This window comes from Takifugu rubripes, chromosome 10 (genome assembly GCF_901000725.2).
Source record: "Takifugu rubripes chromosome 10, fTakRub1.2, whole genome shotgun sequence".
Taxonomy (NCBI): Eukaryota; Metazoa; Chordata; class Actinopteri; order Tetraodontiformes; family Tetraodontidae; genus Takifugu; species Takifugu rubripes.
This window is the reverse complement of record NC_042294.1, coordinates 11,125,081-11,140,690: the sequence shown is the minus strand read 5'-3', so window position 1 is coordinate 11,140,690 and position 15,610 is coordinate 11,125,081. Positions and strand designations below refer to the sequence as shown.

General features: G+C 48.4%; 3 protein-coding genes across 6 annotated transcripts; 2 read left to right on the top strand and 1 right to left on the bottom strand.

Annotated features, from left to right (window-relative positions):
• The first annotated feature begins 287 nt into the window (after positions 1-287).
• Positions 288-7,663, top strand: zgc:112982 (BCLAF1 and THRAP3 family member 3). 3 transcript variants are annotated; one of them, XM_011608155.2, is made up of 10 exons: positions 288-536; positions 1,219-1,864; positions 2,075-2,806; positions 5,819-5,988; positions 6,060-6,183; positions 6,268-6,340; positions 6,417-6,538; positions 6,606-6,708; positions 6,796-6,887; positions 7,364-7,663. In XM_011608155.2, exons 2-9 carry the CDS (start codon positions 1,326-1,328, stop codon positions 6,853-6,855), a joined length of 1,923 nt encoding a protein of 640 aa, XP_011606457.2. In that variant the 5' UTR covers positions 288-536; positions 1,219-1,325; the 3' UTR covers positions 6,856-6,887; positions 7,364-7,663. The 3 variants fall into 3 exon arrangements, with proteins under 3 accessions (XP_011606457.2, XP_029698471.1, XP_011606458.2); XM_029842611.1 differs by having other exon boundaries at positions 6,796-6,890; positions 7,367-7,663; XM_011608156.2 differs by having other exon boundaries at positions 6,796-6,890; positions 7,370-7,454.
• Positions 7,664-8,344: 681 nt separating this feature from the next.
• lipib (lipase, member Ib) lies at positions 8,345-13,124 on the bottom strand. Of its 2 annotated transcripts, XM_029842619.1 has the most exons (12): positions 12,374-13,124; positions 12,107-12,262; positions 11,347-11,452; positions 10,403-10,794; positions 10,222-10,330; positions 10,055-10,156; positions 9,814-9,903; positions 9,539-9,706; positions 9,377-9,466; positions 9,183-9,291; positions 8,926-9,099; positions 8,345-8,832 (listed from the first exon to the last, which is right to left on the bottom strand). In XM_029842619.1, exons 3-12 carry the CDS (start codon positions 11,396-11,398, stop codon positions 8,748-8,750), a joined length of 1,371 nt encoding a protein of 456 aa, XP_029698479.1. In that variant the 5' UTR covers positions 11,399-11,452; positions 12,107-12,262; positions 12,374-13,124; the 3' UTR covers positions 8,345-8,747. The 2 variants fall into 2 exon arrangements, with proteins under 2 accessions (XP_029698479.1, XP_003968246.2); XM_003968197.3 differs by lacking the exon at positions 12,107-12,262.
• On the top strand, positions 13,117-15,035 carry LOC101071277 (SH2 domain-containing protein 1B). The gene is made up of 4 exons (XM_003968198.3): positions 13,117-13,409; positions 13,779-13,842; positions 14,248-14,443; positions 14,515-15,035. The coding sequence occupies exons 1-4, from the start codon at positions 13,234-13,236 to the stop codon at positions 14,559-14,561; spliced, it is 483 nt and encodes a 160-aa protein (XP_003968247.2). The 5' UTR covers positions 13,117-13,233; the 3' UTR covers positions 14,562-15,035.
• The last annotated feature ends 575 nt before the right edge of the window (positions 15,036-15,610 follow it).

Here is a 15,610-nt window from a genome sequence, read left to right as displayed (position 1 = left end):
TTAAATGTAACGGTGGGATGTTTTATGCTGCACTAATATAATAATAATAATACTTTTTATACAAGTTGTCCACTGGGAAGGAACCAAAACCTGTTTTGTCTTTAGGTTTTTTCACGTCATTAAGTCTCACTCGAATCGATACAAGTGGACAGTTTTTGGCTCAGAGGTGGTTAATAAAATAAAATAAAAAGTTTTCAAATACAATTCTAAAATTAGTTATAATAAAGAAGCACTCTTGTGTGCCATGTTATTATACGTATAGTTTTGGGGATATCTGTACTTTTACTTTGAAATTATCGGATGGGAGTTCCGGATCTGCTCTACTTCCGGCGGGATGAACGCGCTAGCTGCTTAAATGCCAACACGGGAATTTTGGAAACTGTACCCTTTTAAACTCCGCACTTTTGCCCTCTCTTTGTTGAAGATCTTAAATGTATTTGCGTTCTTCAATTAAAACCGTTATTTTGCGACATATTTAGGTGTTTCTGATCGTCTTATTTCACTTTAGCCGCGTGAAGCCGCGTGTCTTTACTAAGGTAAGACAACTGCGCACCGCTAGCTGCTAATTAGCTTTGGACTCCAAAGACGATGGCACTTCTCGGTCGGCCTTAAGCCACGGCGATAATGTTGGGTTCGGGTTCATTTTAACAATTAGTGGGTGCGCTTCTTCAGCTATGTTGGTTCCAGCAACCCAGAGTTGCAGCTAACATGTTAGCAAAGCGAGCTAAACAGCGCTACTAGAGCTACCAAGCGGAAGTGTGCTCAGTCCGGTAAATCACCAAAACAAACCATAATTCCACCATTCATCGTGCAGCTTGTGTCCGTAATATTTTTCTACAGATAGTTTCTGTGTTTATTCTAACCAGGGAGTAGTTCTACGGCATATGGAAGGTTTATTTTACTGTGTTTAGAACACAGCCGGTCTCCACAGATGGAATATTGTTGCCTCCTCGGATGGCAGCAGACGATCTGTCCTGATTTAATGTCTTTAAAGGCTGTGCACCATCACAGAAGTGTGGCTAGATATGAATCTGTTACTAGTTTATTGTGCCGGCTTAGAAATGTCAAAACAAAGGTCCCTTGATCACAGGTGAATCTAGTCAAAATTTAGTCGCGTCCCCTACAACACAAGTGAAAGCAGATGATTGGTTTTACCTTATTTTGGCTCAAACCTTAAGTGATATTGTTATATTAATTAGTTTTTCATGATTTTTGCAGGTTTCCACTCCAAGGAATCTGACTATTACAAAGGTCTTAAGCTGGACAGGGATCATTTGGACAGGAGAGACCATCACACAGAACATTTGGATTTCCTCGGAGAGAATATGTACCCAAAGAGCCAGAGAAGATCCCCAGTTTTCTCGGATGATCCTTATATGCATTACAACCATTCCAACCAGGAGGAACTTTACCACAGACAACCTCCACCTCACTATGACACGGTCGGCTTTGAGGACCACCGGAGGCCGTCCCCGCTGCACAACAGAGAGGACCGAGAGGGACACAGAGACGGCTTCAGAGAGCACTCTAAGGGCTTTAATAACTGGGAGAGGTCGCCTAAATCGCCTTTAAGGATCCACGGTGAAGAGTTCTCATCCACTTCGCGGTTTCACTCGGACCACCGACCAAAAGAGGCCAAGATGGGAAAGAGGAGAGAGGAGCAGGGCGGGAGTTGGAAGAAGTGCAGAGACGCCAGCCCCAGGGCAAGTTCACGCACGGAGACGTGGGACGCCGGGTGGGGACGAGGAAGAAGAAACTGCCAGAGCTCTAACAGAGAGAGGCCGAGAGACGAGTCTCATCGGGAGAGGAGTCCTGTCTTTAAAAGGCAAAGAGGGAAGCTGGAGGAGGACGAGGATCCGCATGGGTAAATCTATCGCACGGGGACACGGGAAGGAGAGGAAAAGAGGAACGAGGGCTTCTAGTCTGGTTCTCGACGAGGCCTCAGATGTCTGAGCAGATCTAACGATTAGTGCATGATTCCCATATTTTGCTGATACACTTTTTCCTTAGGGCAGTTGTAACGTCAGATAGCGACAGATGAAAGAATTAAAAATGTGTATTTATGCTGTCACAGGTACAGAAATAAGGCGTTTGAAGAGCAGCATTACGCAGCCAGAGACACGCTTGGAAGAGATGCCCGAGCAAGTTCGGGGCCAATTATCATTGAGCACGACCACGGCTTCAGGCCCCACAGGAAACTGTCACGGGGTCGGTCCAGCGAGCGCCAAGATCACGGTTCTGATGGCGGGCGACCCAGAGGCGCCCATCAGGCCGAGCGCTACAGGATGTCAGGAGACAGGCTGGACCTATGGGAGGATGCAAGTGGAAGACGAGATGATGGGAGAGCTTTCCGTTATCCTGACCCGAGGAGGAACCCTGCACATCACGGCACGCCCAACGCTGGGATGTTGGGCAAGCAAAAGGGAAAGAGCGGCTTCCGGGGCAGAGCCCAGGGTGGACGAGCCGGACCGCACGGGATTCAGCCTCGCATGCCGGAATCTTCTCACGGATTCCCCGATGTTCCTCAGCAAGAGCAAAGCTCGGAGGGTCAAGCCTTCACAGAAGACCACTATAAGAATCCCAACAGCGCGGAGGCCGAGAGGCACGAGGACGGCAGAGCCCAGCCGTGGATGAGCCGCAGATCCAGAAGTCTGGAACCATCTCCGCCCGCCGTCGACCTGGACCCCAAAATGCCCCGTCAGAGGATGTTGGAAAGGAACCGGGCCAAGCCTAAGAACGTGACTGCGGTCGCGGAGGAGACAATGACCATCAAGGTGGACATGAAGCGACCCGTGAGCAAAGACAGGTAGAGCATTTTCCTTCCAGTGATCTCAGGTAAGAGGTGAAAGTTCACACTTCTTTTTCTAACAACACTGAACGGAGGCAGCGTCTCCAGGGGAGAGGATTGTGTGGAGATTGATCTCTGAATGGGATGGGGAGCCCAGAAGATCACAGATGTGGTTGGACCTCAAGCTGGAGAACAAAGAGAAGAAGGCTGCTTGAAGACCGAAGAAGCTGATGGACGCTGGAGGATGTTGGACGTGCGTTGGGGTAAGTGACCGTGGTCCAATCAGGGCAGGTGATGACACGAACACGCCAGATCTTCTGGGACCAAGATCAAGAGGCTTTAAGAGTTTCAGTAATTTCATCACAAGCAGGATGTAGAAGAGGACTTTTCACTGTTGGGAGGCCGATGGAGGCCAAGCAGGAGCTTCTCAGCTGGGAAATAAGAGGACGGCACGGATGCTAAAGGTCTTTATCTAGGGAACTAAACAAGAACTATCAGAAAAGGACCCCTGGAACCAGCGTCCACGGGGCTGCAGGAGGTGATTTGATGGTACGGATGTAACGGCCTGGTGGTTCTGACAGGAGACAGAAGCTGCTTTTCACAGCAGAACATCCAACATGGTTGATACAAGAGGAAGAAAGTGGCTCGGATGTTTCTCCTGGTGAAGGTCTGCTCTAAAGGAGTCTTTCTTTAACGTTGGAGCCGTTTTGAGATGAGGAACGAGATGAGGAACTCGTCATCCGGCAGCAGGAGAACATCTCAACACGGAACATTTCTAACTGGAGGCGTTTGCACCTTTTCCTGGGTGATAACTTCACCCTGCTGGATTAAGATTCTTCCAAATATTAGAAGTTTCCGTTCCTCTGGATCACTTAGAAAAGGACCTGACGGAAGCTCTGACTCCGGACCTGTTGGAACATTCAACGAAAGCTGTCCTGATCGGCACGGAGCAGCGTGAAGACCAGACCGGACACAGGAGCAGATGTTGTACAGTGGCTGCACAGCTAAAACTGCTCAGCCAACCGTCACCATGTGGAGGAACTGGAACCAAGGATCTTCCCAAGAACATCCCTCAGTTGGTCTGAATGTCTGAAGACAGGAGGTGGATGAAGAGCGGCTCCAGTTTATTGGAGCTGAAGCCTGGACTGAGGCGTGAGTCCGGGGGGTTGAACACGCGGAGGATTCTGTCGACGGGACAAGGTGAAGTCCAACAGAACTGAAGGAACCGTCATCACTGCTGAACACGGAGGACGTGGGAACATCAGCGTCAACACGGAACCTGCAGAGAGGAACTGGAGAAGATGTTGGAGCGGAGAACGCCCCTCCTCACCTCCGGGGACACCTTCAGCGTTTGGAGTGGAGGTCTGTGAGGGGGCTCCGACCCCCGGAGGAGGGCCGTGCGTGTCCTGAAGACGTGTCCTGAAGATGTGTCCTGAAGACGTGTCCTGAAGGCGTGTCCTGAAGACGTGTCCTGAAGGTGTGTCCTGAAGACGTGTCCTGAAGACGTGTCCTGAAGGCGTGTCCTGAAGATGTGTCCTGAAGATGTGTCCTGAAGATGTGTCCTGAAGGCGTGTCCTGAAGACGTGTCCTGAAGGCGTGTCCTGAAGATGTGTCCTGAAGGCGTGTCCTGAAGACGTGTCCTGAAGACGTGTCCTGAAGACGTGTCCTGAAGACGTGTCCTGAAGGCGTGTCCTGAAGGCGTGTCCTGAAGACGTGTCCTGAAGATGCATCGAGGACGTCTCTAATGACACAGATGTGTCTGGAATGGATGGCCGCTGAGATCAAGCCAGAAAACAAACCTCAATCAAACAAGGGCTCAACTGCAGCCACAGACCACAGGGAGGAGATCAAAGAGGCGTGAAGGTCAGCTGGAGGTCAGGCCAGAGCTACAGTGGTTGTGGACCTGACCAGGCTGCTCTAGATGGTGGAGGGGCTCCTCCACCTGCTGCCCCGAGTGACCACGGTGGTGGTGGTGGTGGTGGTGGTGGTGTACCGAAGCTTTAATGAATAAAAATAGAAAAGAAGTGTGAACTTTTACTTTATATTCGCTGACTTATTGTTCTGCCTGCGTTTCATAGTTGAATTACTAACACTTGTGTTTGGGACGCGTGACGGGTAAGTGTTGGGTAAGGTATGGGACTCCTTTATTCTATATAAATGTATGGGACTCCTGTTTATTCTATATAAATGTATGGGACTCCTCTTTATTCTATATAAATGTATGGGACTCCTGTTTATTCTATATAAATGTATGGGACTCCTGTTTATTCTATATAAATGTATGGGACTCCTTTATTCTATATAAATGTATGGGACTCCTGTTTATTATGGGACTCCTCTTTATTATATATAAATCTATGGGACTCCTTTATTATATATGAAGCTATGGGACTCCTGTTTATTATGGGACTCCTGTTTATTCTATATAAATCTATGGGACTCCTCTATTATATATGAAGCTATGGGACTCCTGTTTATTCTATATAAATCTATGGGGCTCCTGTTTATTCTATATAAATGTATGGGACTCCTTTATTCTATATAAATGTATGGGACTCCTGTTTATTATGGGACTCCTGTTTATTCTATATAAATCTATGGGACTCCTCTATTATATATGAAGCTATGGGACTCCTGTTTATTCTATATAAATCTATGGGGCTCCTGTTTATTCTATATAAATGTATGGGGCTCCTGTTTATTCTATATAAATGTATGGGACTCCTGTTTATTATGGGACTCCTGTTTATTCTATATAAATCTATGGGGCTCCTGTTTATTCTATATAAATGTATGGGACTCCTGTTTATTATGGGACTCCTGTTTATTCTATATAAATGTATGGGACTCCTCTTTATTCTATATAAATGTATGGGACTCCTGTTTATTATGGGACTCCTGTTTATTCTATATAAATGTATGGGACTCCTGTTTATTCTATATAAATGTATGGGACTCCTCTTTATTCTATATAAATGTATGGGACTCCTCTTTATTCTATATAAATGTATGGGCTGTGTCTTTTTGCAGCCCGCTGTGTTACTCCTCAGACAGGCAGCTGTCTCTAGACCTCGTTAACGTTGGGCGCCAGCGTCTGGACTTCCTGCCCCTGCTGGAGCACTCTGGGACGTACCGGGAGACCCCGACACACACCGGCACCTTCGCCCAGGAGATCATCACCCTGGTGCACCATGTCAAAGGTCAGCTGCAGGTCAAGGGGGGCTCTGGGACCCAAAACGGCTGTTTTAAAGGTGCGGGCGTGTGTTTCCAGAGCAGTATTTCGGAGGAGGGGGGCTCACCCTGAACGAGCGTTTCTCCGCTCCGCAGGCGGCCGCTTTCGACGAAGACGAGGAGGCAGCGATGCTAACTCTGAACCAGCGGTTCAGCGCTAACCAGTGCGTCCAACCCCGACCCTTTTCTCCTCACGGACCAACAAACACTTGTTCACAGCGTCCTTTTCCGTGTTTTCGTTCCTCCAGGGGCTTCAGTGTAAATGTGAACTCTCTGCTGGATGAAGAGGCACCCTCCTCCTCCTCCCCCAGCCTCCTGCCGGTAAATAACACCGTCGTCCGCCGAATCTTCCTCGCCCGTAATGTCTTTCATGGAATTTGGTGTTGGGGTGACGCAGCCGGTGCGAGGCCCGGGGGACCTGAGACACGACCTGGAGAGGAGGCGGCAGGAGAGGATCGAGGGCGTCAAGGTCACGATAGCTGGTAGCGGCACGTCGCAGCGCCCCCTAGGGCCGGCCAGGTAAGACGGAGCATGTTTAAGGTCGTGAGGACGCGCGCGAATGAACCGACCAGCAACCTTCTTCCAGTAAGACCAGTGCAGAGTACAGAGAGGAAGAAGTGGATCAGATGGTGGAGCCGGAAGGATTCTCTCCGCTGCCGGCGCAACACCGGAGACAAGAATTCCACATGGTCAGAACTGACTTTGACCTCTGACCCCGCCCCCCCCCAACCACGTGACCTGAAGCTCATTGTTGGTCTGGCACCTTTCTGTTTCAGGGGTCAAAGAGAGGGGGGGCCGTTCAAAGCCTTCCAACGCAGAAACTACGGCATCACTAACCAGTTTAGACGCCAGAAAAGATACAACTTCCAAGGTGGGCGGAGACACAAAACTACCGGATAAAGTGGCTGAGACCACGAGGCTGTTGCTAACTTGGTTACTCTTCTTTTGTGTTTGATTTGTTTAGCTCAGGCAACGTTTTCATTAGCGCCCCCTAGAGTCAGGGACAGAAACTGAGCTGTCATTTATCAACAGTAAAGGAGGGTTTTTGTGTCTAAATAAATACGAGTAATTCCGTTAATCAGTCCTCCGGTAAACAGGCTGGAGGATTCCTTCAAGGGCGAGACGTTAAAGCTGGTTCATTCTGGGGTGAACTGGTTGTGTAAGAGAACCTCCAACATCTCCTGACTGATGACCTGCTACTTTTCTAAGGTTTCCACCCTCCCGCTCAGCTTCTATTCATATCTGAGCCTCTTCCAAATCCTCTTTTATTGTTTCTGTGCCGATCCGCCTGTAATCCTTGACCCCGATCGGCCCCACGCCGCTGATTTATCTGTGTTTTGGCCTCCGCAGGTCCCAACTCCTGATTGGACGAAGACGTTGGACTCACAGGCCGATGATGTGAACGGGACTTAAATTTCCAGGTTTAACACAAATTTAAAAAACAATCTGGCTTCTTTTAATTACTGTAAATGTTATTTCTTGTTTTTGTTCTTGTGAAAATTGATTGAGGTTTGTAAGAACTGGAACGGTTTCACAATATTGATTATAAAAAAAAATGAGTTGATCTGCTTTAATTTTATTTTGATGCTCTCGTTCTCTCAGATTATCATAATTCCGTGACGAATAAAACATTTGGATGGTTTATGTCAGAGTCTGATTCTTGGTTCTAGACTGACGAACTTATTCTGATTTATGATGAATGAGCGTGTTACAAGTCACTGATTTTATCTCATTTGTTTACGGGAATTTCCTCATTCTTTACAGTTGTTCTCTTGAAGATAAAAATGAACATTTATTTCCATTCGTAATTTAAAAATATGGTTTTGAACATGTTTTCCAACAGAGGCTTCAGAAGATACTTTATAAATATTTGAGTTCTCAGAGAAAAAAACATGACACAAACTTATGTTCAAAATATAAATTTGAACGTTAGTTTGGACAAACATCCCAGCGGCGTCCAGGAGGAGACGGTTTTATTTCCAGGAATAAAACTCCCAGACACTTTTACACCTTTTGGGATGAGGAAGGAGGAGAAGCTTCAGCCACCGAAAGGTATTAAAACTCAAATTAAAACTGATTTATCCTCATTTCTACAAAGTGATGGTTCAAATGTCTTAAAAATTAGAGCTGCTTTTACTTTTGGTTTAACTACGAAAGGTCACGGTTGAGCAGCTGCTTTGTGGGTGCGAATATTCAGTTTTCATGTGATTCTACCAGGAAATTTGTCCTGTTTTGGTCAAAACCAGAATTCTGCTTTCGTGGTGAGTAAATTCTAATCTCGGTTAATTAAAACAGGAAAGGGAAACGGTGGGTTTTGCTGTCGAGGTAGTCGCCGTTTCAGTTGTGTAAAGCATGAACGTGAACACACACACACACACACACTCATTGGATTTTTTCACTTTTTCTTTTCCAGAGAGTCGAGGCAGAGCCAGAAGATGGTGAGTCCAGAACATCTGTTATGTGTGTGAGCAGAAAAGATCTGCAAGTACAGGAAAAATAAAAAAAAGACAAGCAGCTTTTCTTTTTTATCTTCATTTAACTCCTGAAGAATCCCGTGTAAAGATCCCGAAGATCATCGTGATCAGTTCAGCAGCATCACGAGCTTCCAGAAGGTCCACTCGGCTCCACAGCCAGGAGGAGCCTGGAGGTCCAGCAGAGCTCCTCCAGACACGAGTTCAGCTCGTTCACCTCCGTTTACCACGGAAGAAGAGGCGTGTCCAGTTCAGGGTCAAAGGTGAGAGTCGCAGAGCGAAGGTCGAAACGCCACCTCCATGTTCTCCTCCATGATGACATCAAAGCGACACATCAAAGACCTGAGGAGAGGAACGAGAGGTGCAGTTAACGGCTTTTTCTGCCTCCGAGGGCAGAAATGATCCTCGCCTGCCCCAGCTGGGTTCTGCCCCCACCTCTCTGGACGGTCCAGCGGAGTGAAGCGTATCCGCAGCAGCCGGATCTTGTAGCGAGGTCCGATCACGTTGCCGGTGCTGATCCGCATGGAGATCTTCTGGATTTGGGGCAGGTCCTCGTCAAACTGGGCCAGCAGGCGGGTGGAGGTGTACTGCTCGAAGCGCAGGAGCTTCCTGGCAGCAGGGAGGAGAGAAGTGAAGCTAAAGCAGGAAAAACTTCTAAAACTGGCATTTTAACCAGTGTGGGTCAAACTCACTGGTCTATTTGGGCCTCAGTGGACATTCTGCCGCTGTGTAGGCGGATGTAGACGACCCCCCAGCGGAGGTACTGGTTCCAGGTCACCATGTCCACCCGATAACTCAGCTCTACTCATGCAGGACAGAAACAAAAGCAAAGTCGTCCAGGAGGAATCCAGCTTGCATGAGCAGACGAGATGTTCTGCAGACTCACTCCTGTAGGGCAGCGTCGCCGTGGTGCTGAAGAAGACTCTGGTCTGTCCAAGCTTCAGCAGCGTGTCCCTCCACTGGCTCAGATCGTAACCTGCAGGTGACATCACGCAGGTGGTCAGACCTCCATCAGCAACGTCAGACCGGGGCTTGTGGCGCCACCTACCCAGCACGGGGCAGGAAGCGGGTCGGAAGGCCTCGCACTGCAGGCACTGCCCCTCCAGGAAGCTGCTGTAGGAGGAGCAGGGGTAGCCCGTGAGGCTGCAGGTTCGGTTCAGAGCGCACAGGTAGAGAAAGACGGAGCGCTGGTGGTCACACACGAAATACGATTTACCTGTGGGAGGAGACCCAGGAGCTGTTAGCGCGGGTTTGTACATGAGGGAGCAGCAGGAAAGTCCTCACAAAGATAGAAAGTAGTTGGAAGTACGGTTGTTTATGTACCTGCAAAGATGGTTTTCGGACACCCGGGTTGGTCGACGCCACCGTTGGCATAAAAGTCGATGTGACCATGAGCTCCTCTCAGCCCGAATGCTTCACAGTCAAAAAAAAAATGACGTTAATGACGTTCGTTACAGAGATTTAGATACTTCCAGGGTCAAAAACCCTTTGATGCCCGTTTTTACGCTTAACTTATGAGACATTTACTGATACACAATTCGGCAGTTAAAACTCAGAAGCTCACAGTTCATGTCAGTGTGAAGCACGTCCACAAACATGGCGTCCGAGGGGTCCAGCCTCTGGTCCGCTGTGGCGCTGGTGAACATGGGCCCGGCTGGGTCCAGACCTGAAGGACAAGACGGGTTCATCAGGAGTTTTTTGCTTTCTTTCCACCCATCAACTGTTCTTTACCTGTAATACGGCCAATCTTCCCCTTCAGGTTTGCTCCCACGAATCCAGCCAGGTGAGCCCCCAGACTGACGCCGATGAGGTGGACCGAGCTCAGCGACGCCCCCTCCTCCTGCAGAGACACCAGGTTAGGACACACGTGTCCTCGCCGAGACACTCGGACCCCGGCCGAGGAGCTCCTCACCTGCATCGCGAGGATGAAACCAGTCAGGTTGTGGGCCGCCTGTCTGGTGTAGGTGACGGCGGTGAAGTAGTTGAGGTTGGCGGCGCCCTTGTTCCAGTCCACCACGATGACGTTCATGTCGTCCTGCTTGGCCAGCAGGTGGACGATGTGGTCTATCCAGATGGGGGGCGCTCCGGTGGGCCTGTAGCCGTGGATGACGAAGGCGGTGGGACGGGAGGCGTTGAAGAGCGGCTGCTCAGACAGGCGCTGGTGCCTGAGCTCACGGCCACAGTCCAGGTTGGAGCGGGTGTAGAGCAGCAGCCGGACGTACAGGCTGGTTCCGAGGAAGCAGTGAGAAAGGTCGAGGTCCGTGAAGTTATCACATGACTCCCCCGACCCGCTCTGGTCCTGACCTGAGTACCGGACACAGAGGAGAAACAGTGACCGGCTGAAACCGTGTTGGACCAGACTCTCATTTCAACATGACGTCCCTCAGAGGGGTCGTGGGGCTGGAAACACTGGTAACTGGCCTCTTCAGACCGACCCGGCTGTTGCCTCTCAGTGATATTTGAACCAGAAAAACAGGCATCAACAAACCAGTCAGCACATCAGCACTCAGGCTAAAGTCTTGAGCTACTGACAAATAAACCGCTCTGAGTAATTAGTGTGACGCCACGAAGCCCGGAATAGAATCAGGCTGCTATAAAAACATCCTGTGGAGCACAGGTGTGTGTGTGTGTGTGTGTGAGAGAGAGAGAGAGAAAGAGAGAGGATAGTGGAGCAGATGGAGGAACTTTGAATAATCTGTTCCTTCTCTTCACTAAGCTGTCTGTCTGCAGCCGCACTGTTAAGTTCCTGAAGACTTGAAAACAAAATCATTTTAACCTCATTTTTGAATCTCTCTCAGCCTTTGGAGCAGCCAAGCAGATACAAGCTTTGAGGGACGTTTGCAGCGTTTCTCTCACCTTCACAGAGCACGAGGAGTCCGAGCAGAGCCAGGAGTTTACGGCACCTCATCCTTCCTGCAACCGGAGACGTTGTGACGTGAAGACGAGAGCAGGAGAAGGAGGTCTGAGGGAGGGAAGGAGGGAGGGAGGTGTCAACTGTTACGGTAAGAGTCTGGAAGGATGGAGAAGGTGAGGAAGGGGCGGAGGGCGAGGAGTAAAAGAGGTTAGAATCTGGGTCCTGATCTGCGTCACGTCGCGGGAAAATCTCAGACAGAACCAGTCGGAGCAGAAACGGACCTGAAAAGTCCATAATAACAGAGTGTGGTGGAGAAACTACGCAGCAAAGACCAACTGTTGCTGGTCACTGCTGATTAGTGAGGGAACCAACTGTGATTATAGGCAATCAGGGATGGGAACCACAGCAGCGATGCTAAAAAAAAGCCCAGCAGATGCTGAGCAGCCTGTAATTTAACAACCAGCACAAACTGGTGAACGTGCATCTGAAAATGAGACCCAGCAGGATTTTTCTTCTTGCTTTTCTATTTCGGAGCTGACCTGAAAGAGATGTGACTGACTGATCAGCCGTCAGGTAAAAGGTCATAAAATGGCCACACTGTCCTGACAGTTAAAGAGCTTAGACAGAAGCCACGCCCCCTCCCGGGTCACATGATTCAACGGATCCGAGAGTGGGTCAAGAGATTATAATTACAGGAGCAAAACAGTATCAGCATCAGTCATTCAGTCAGAACAGCTTTGGACCCAGCTTTGCTGCACTCACCTGAAAAATGTTAGGAACAGTTATCAAATTTCCAGGATTCAGGGAAATAATCGATAATCAGCAAAAGTCATTCTGCTGCAGATCAGATGAGGAGATTTCCTCTTGTCTTCACACTTTTGCTGCTGTGCGCGTGTACAAAGGACTGTTTGGGCCAATCTTTCCATCAAAACACAGCAAATAAAAGGAGGGAGAGACGAGGTAGTGAGACAAATGTAGTGTCGAAGTAAAGGGAACGAGCAATGTGTGTGCACGTGTGTAAACGCTCACAGTTCTGCAGATTTGAGGGTCTATCGGGTCTTTCACGCTTCACCTCAGCTGGTTGCAGAGTACAGCGCCACCTATAGGAGAAATGAGTAGTTAGTATTTTACTAGCTCCCAACTGGGCGACGCCGCCTCCAAGGACTCAAAAACAGGCGTTTTGCTGACAGTGGCCAGCGTGTGTGTGTGTGTGTTGGTTTATGGCTGTCTTGCGGGGGGGGGTGTGATGTGCCGGTCATGGTTAGTGTGGTCAGCTCACGCTCCAGCAGCCAGCACGTTTCCCTCCGAAATGCTTTTACATCCTCTGACTTCTCAGAAAATTCTTCCCCTTTTTAATTTTATCTCTCTGAGAAACAGCATTCTGACAACATCTCCACGGGTTCCTCTGCAGCAGCTCATGTAGTAACAACACTGGTAGTTGTGTTACTTAAACACGATCCGTCCCGTTTTGAACATATGTGATTTAAGATCTGATCCAGTTGCGTATGCACGATTTCTCAGCAGCTGAACAACAACGTGAAACTCTCTCAACCTTTATTGGCTCTGTGAATAAATAAAAAAAACTCCTATTAAAATATAGAATCACTGCAAAACTGCGGCAAGATAGTAGAAATAGTCATGAACTGATAGATAAGGTGTTTAAATGTGATGCTATTCTTTCTCTACCACTGTTCACAAATATACGACCTTAAAACTTCCTGTTAAAGACTTCCTGTTAAACCGCCTGTCTGTGTCGTCTTTCCCCCCTCACTTGTCGACCACACTGATCACCAGCGCTTTTTTCTCTCCATTTCGTCTGCAGATGAACCAAATAGCACGTCAGCGAACCTTTAAAGATACACAGAGATGGTGCTGAGCAGAGCGGGGTGATGTTGGCAGGATCCGTTTGCACCGCTCATGACATGGCAGAAGCTCTGCCGCTCTGTTACCACGGCGCCATCAGCAGGAAAGCGTGCGAAGATCTTCTGGGGAAGAAGAACAAGGACGGAGCCTATCTGATCCGAGACAGCGAAACCATCCAGGGAGCCATGTGCCTCTGTGTCTAGTGAGCATTCTGTCGCTTTATTTGTAGAATTCTAATTCAAGCTAACTGACACAGCAGGAGATTCTGTGTGTGATGTCTCAGATACATTTAATATTTAAAAAGAAAACACATTTCATTCAAGTGTTGGATCAGGTTAAATATGCCTAAGGTCTATGAAGATTTCATTTATGCATAAACTCTAAGAAGCTTTTATAATGTCAGCCAGCTAAAATTATCTGATTCACTTTTCCAGAAATGCTTGCACATCTCTAATTTTTGTGGTTTTAGCTCTCCGGCCACCATTTTTATATCCCCTTGTTCAATAATTATGCAGGCAACGAAGGATTTTGTAGTTTGACAGTGTGTGAGCCCGATTTTTCTTCTTTGCAGTAAAAACAAAGTGGTGTACACCTACAGACTGCTGAGGACGCACAGTGGAGAGTACACACTGATGGTAAACACACACATGCAAACAAACACATTCCATGCCAGTAACATGTCAAATAGTTGAATTTCAGCTGCAGTAAAACGAGGAGAAGTGAGAAGTGACAGTGGTGCAAACAGGCTGCTGTGTTCTTAACGCTTGTTCGCGGGTTGGTGAACGTTAGCCTCAGTTCTTCTGCATTGGAGAAGTTCACTCTGGTGTCAGAAATGAAATATTTTCCGTATTTATGGGCCAAACATACAGAGAGCACTGTTGGTTTCTGATGTTTTTTATTTTGATTGACTGTAGAAAACAAAATAATGAATTGAAATGCTGATCACATTTTGATGGAATTAGTTAAAATCATAATCTCCTTTGAATTATAAATTCTGCTCTTTGCCATTTCCTTGCTGTGGTTACTCCCCCCCCCCCCAGGTAGCTGAAGGTTTAAAAGAGACCCCTTTTAAGAATCTGGATGATCTGGTTAGGCACTTCAAACAAAAGAACCAGGGTCTCGCCATGCACCTCCGCCATTGTGTCCGAAGAAAAACGGCCATTTTAAAGAAGACTCAGAAACAAGCTGAAGCAGACAAACTTGGATGTTTACACCAGCTCCAACACGCTTCTGAGAGTAAGTCACAGTTTCTGTTTTCCTCCACATCAGATTTTCCATCAGTGTTTTGACTCATTCGTGTTTTCTAGCTGCTTCTGATTCTTGCGATGATTACGTGGAGCCTTTGCCTTATTGAGCAACCCTGAACCCTGAAGGAGCAAAGAACAATTCTGGATGTTTAACATCCAGACACCCAACACACAAAAAGTGAATGTATCACAATACATTTTAATTTTGGGTGCCTTTCAAGAACACACGGACAGGTCGGAGGACAAGTGGAGCCTGGGGAGGTGCAGTGGCTGGTCTGACTTTCAGCTGCGTAGAAATGGAGGTGTCACATTTGTGGTAAATACTTAAGAGAGGGTTAGGCTTCACATCCTGAAGTCAGTTGACATGAAAACTGTGAAAGTATTTATGTGAATTTCTTTTAAAAAAAAAATGAATTGGACTTGTTGAACTGCTTTCAGACATTTATTGTTGTTTTTTTTTGTTTGTTTTTTTGCTTTTTAGTTTTCTTGCTTGAATGCGTGCATTTACTTTCATTTCATGCTGATTCAGAGAAAAGAGAAACCATCTTACAGTGTCAATAAAATTTATATTTTCCCAGAAACAAACTGAGGAGATCTTTGTGTGCGTCAATCAATCAATCAATCAATGAAGGAGAGGAGAGGAGAGGAGAGGAGAGGAGAGGAGAGGAGAGGAGAGGAGAGGAGAGGAGAGGAGAGGAGAGGAGAGGAGAGGAGGGGAGGGGAGGGGAGGGGAGAGGAGAGGAGAGGAGAGGAGAGGAGAGGAGAGGAGAGGAGAGGAGAGGAGAGGGGAGGGGAGGGGAGAGGAGAGAGGAGAGGAGAGGAGAGGAGAGGGGAGGGGGGAGGGAGGGGAGGAGGGGAGGAGAGGAGGGGAGGGGGGAGGGGAGGGGGGAGAGGGGAGGAGGGGAGGGGAGGGGGAGGGGAGGAGGGGAGGGGGAGGAGAGGAGGGGAGGAGGAGGAGGGGAGGGGAGGGGAGGGGGGGAGGGGAGGAGGAGGAGGAGAGGAGAGGAGGAGAGAGAGGAGAGGAGAGGAGAGGAGGAGAGAGGAGAGGAGGAGAGAGGAGAGGAGAGGAGAGGAGGGGAGAGGAGAGAGGAGAGAAGGGAGAGAGGAGAGGAGAGGAGAGGAGAGGAGAGGGGGAGGGGAGGAGAGGAGAGGAGGG

Excerpts from the sequence above, each read along its gene's own strand:
- LOC101071277 (XM_003968198.3), top strand. The coding sequence starts at position 13,234 with ATGTTGGCAGGATCCGTTTGCACCGCTCATGACATGGCAGAAGCTCTG. Across the intron at positions 13,410-13,778 it reads GCCATGTGCCTCTGTGTCTA|TAAAAACAAAGTGGTGTACA; the intron begins GTGAGCATTCTG and ends TCTTCTTTGCAG. Across the intron at positions 13,843-14,247 it reads GTGGAGAGTACACACTGATG|GTAGCTGAAGGTTTAAAAGA; the intron begins GTAAACACACAC and ends CCCCCCCCCCAG.
- zgc:112982 (XM_011608155.2), top strand. The coding sequence starts at position 1,326 with ATGTACCCAAAGAGCCAGAGAAGATCCCCAGTTTTCTCGGATGATCCT. Across the intron at positions 2,807-5,818 it reads CGACCCGTGAGCAAAGACAG|CCCGCTGTGTTACTCCTCAG; the intron begins GTAGAGCATTTT and ends GTCTTTTTGCAG. Across the intron at positions 6,184-6,267 it reads CAGCGGTTCAGCGCTAACCA|GGGCTTCAGTGTAAATGTGA; the intron begins GTGCGTCCAACC and ends TCGTTCCTCCAG.
- lipib (XM_029842619.1), bottom strand. The coding sequence starts at position 11,398 with ATGAGGTGCCGTAAACTCCTGGCTCTGCTCGGACTCCTCGTGCTCTGT. Across the intron at positions 9,467-9,538 it reads CGCTTCCTGCCCCGTGCTGG|GTTACGATCTGAGCCAGTGG; the intron begins GTAGGTGGCGCC and ends TGTCACCTGCAG. Across the intron at positions 8,833-8,925 it reads CCGCTGGACCGTCCAGAGAG|GTCTTTGATGTGTCGCTTTG; the intron begins GTGGGGGCAGAA and ends TCCTCTCCTCAG.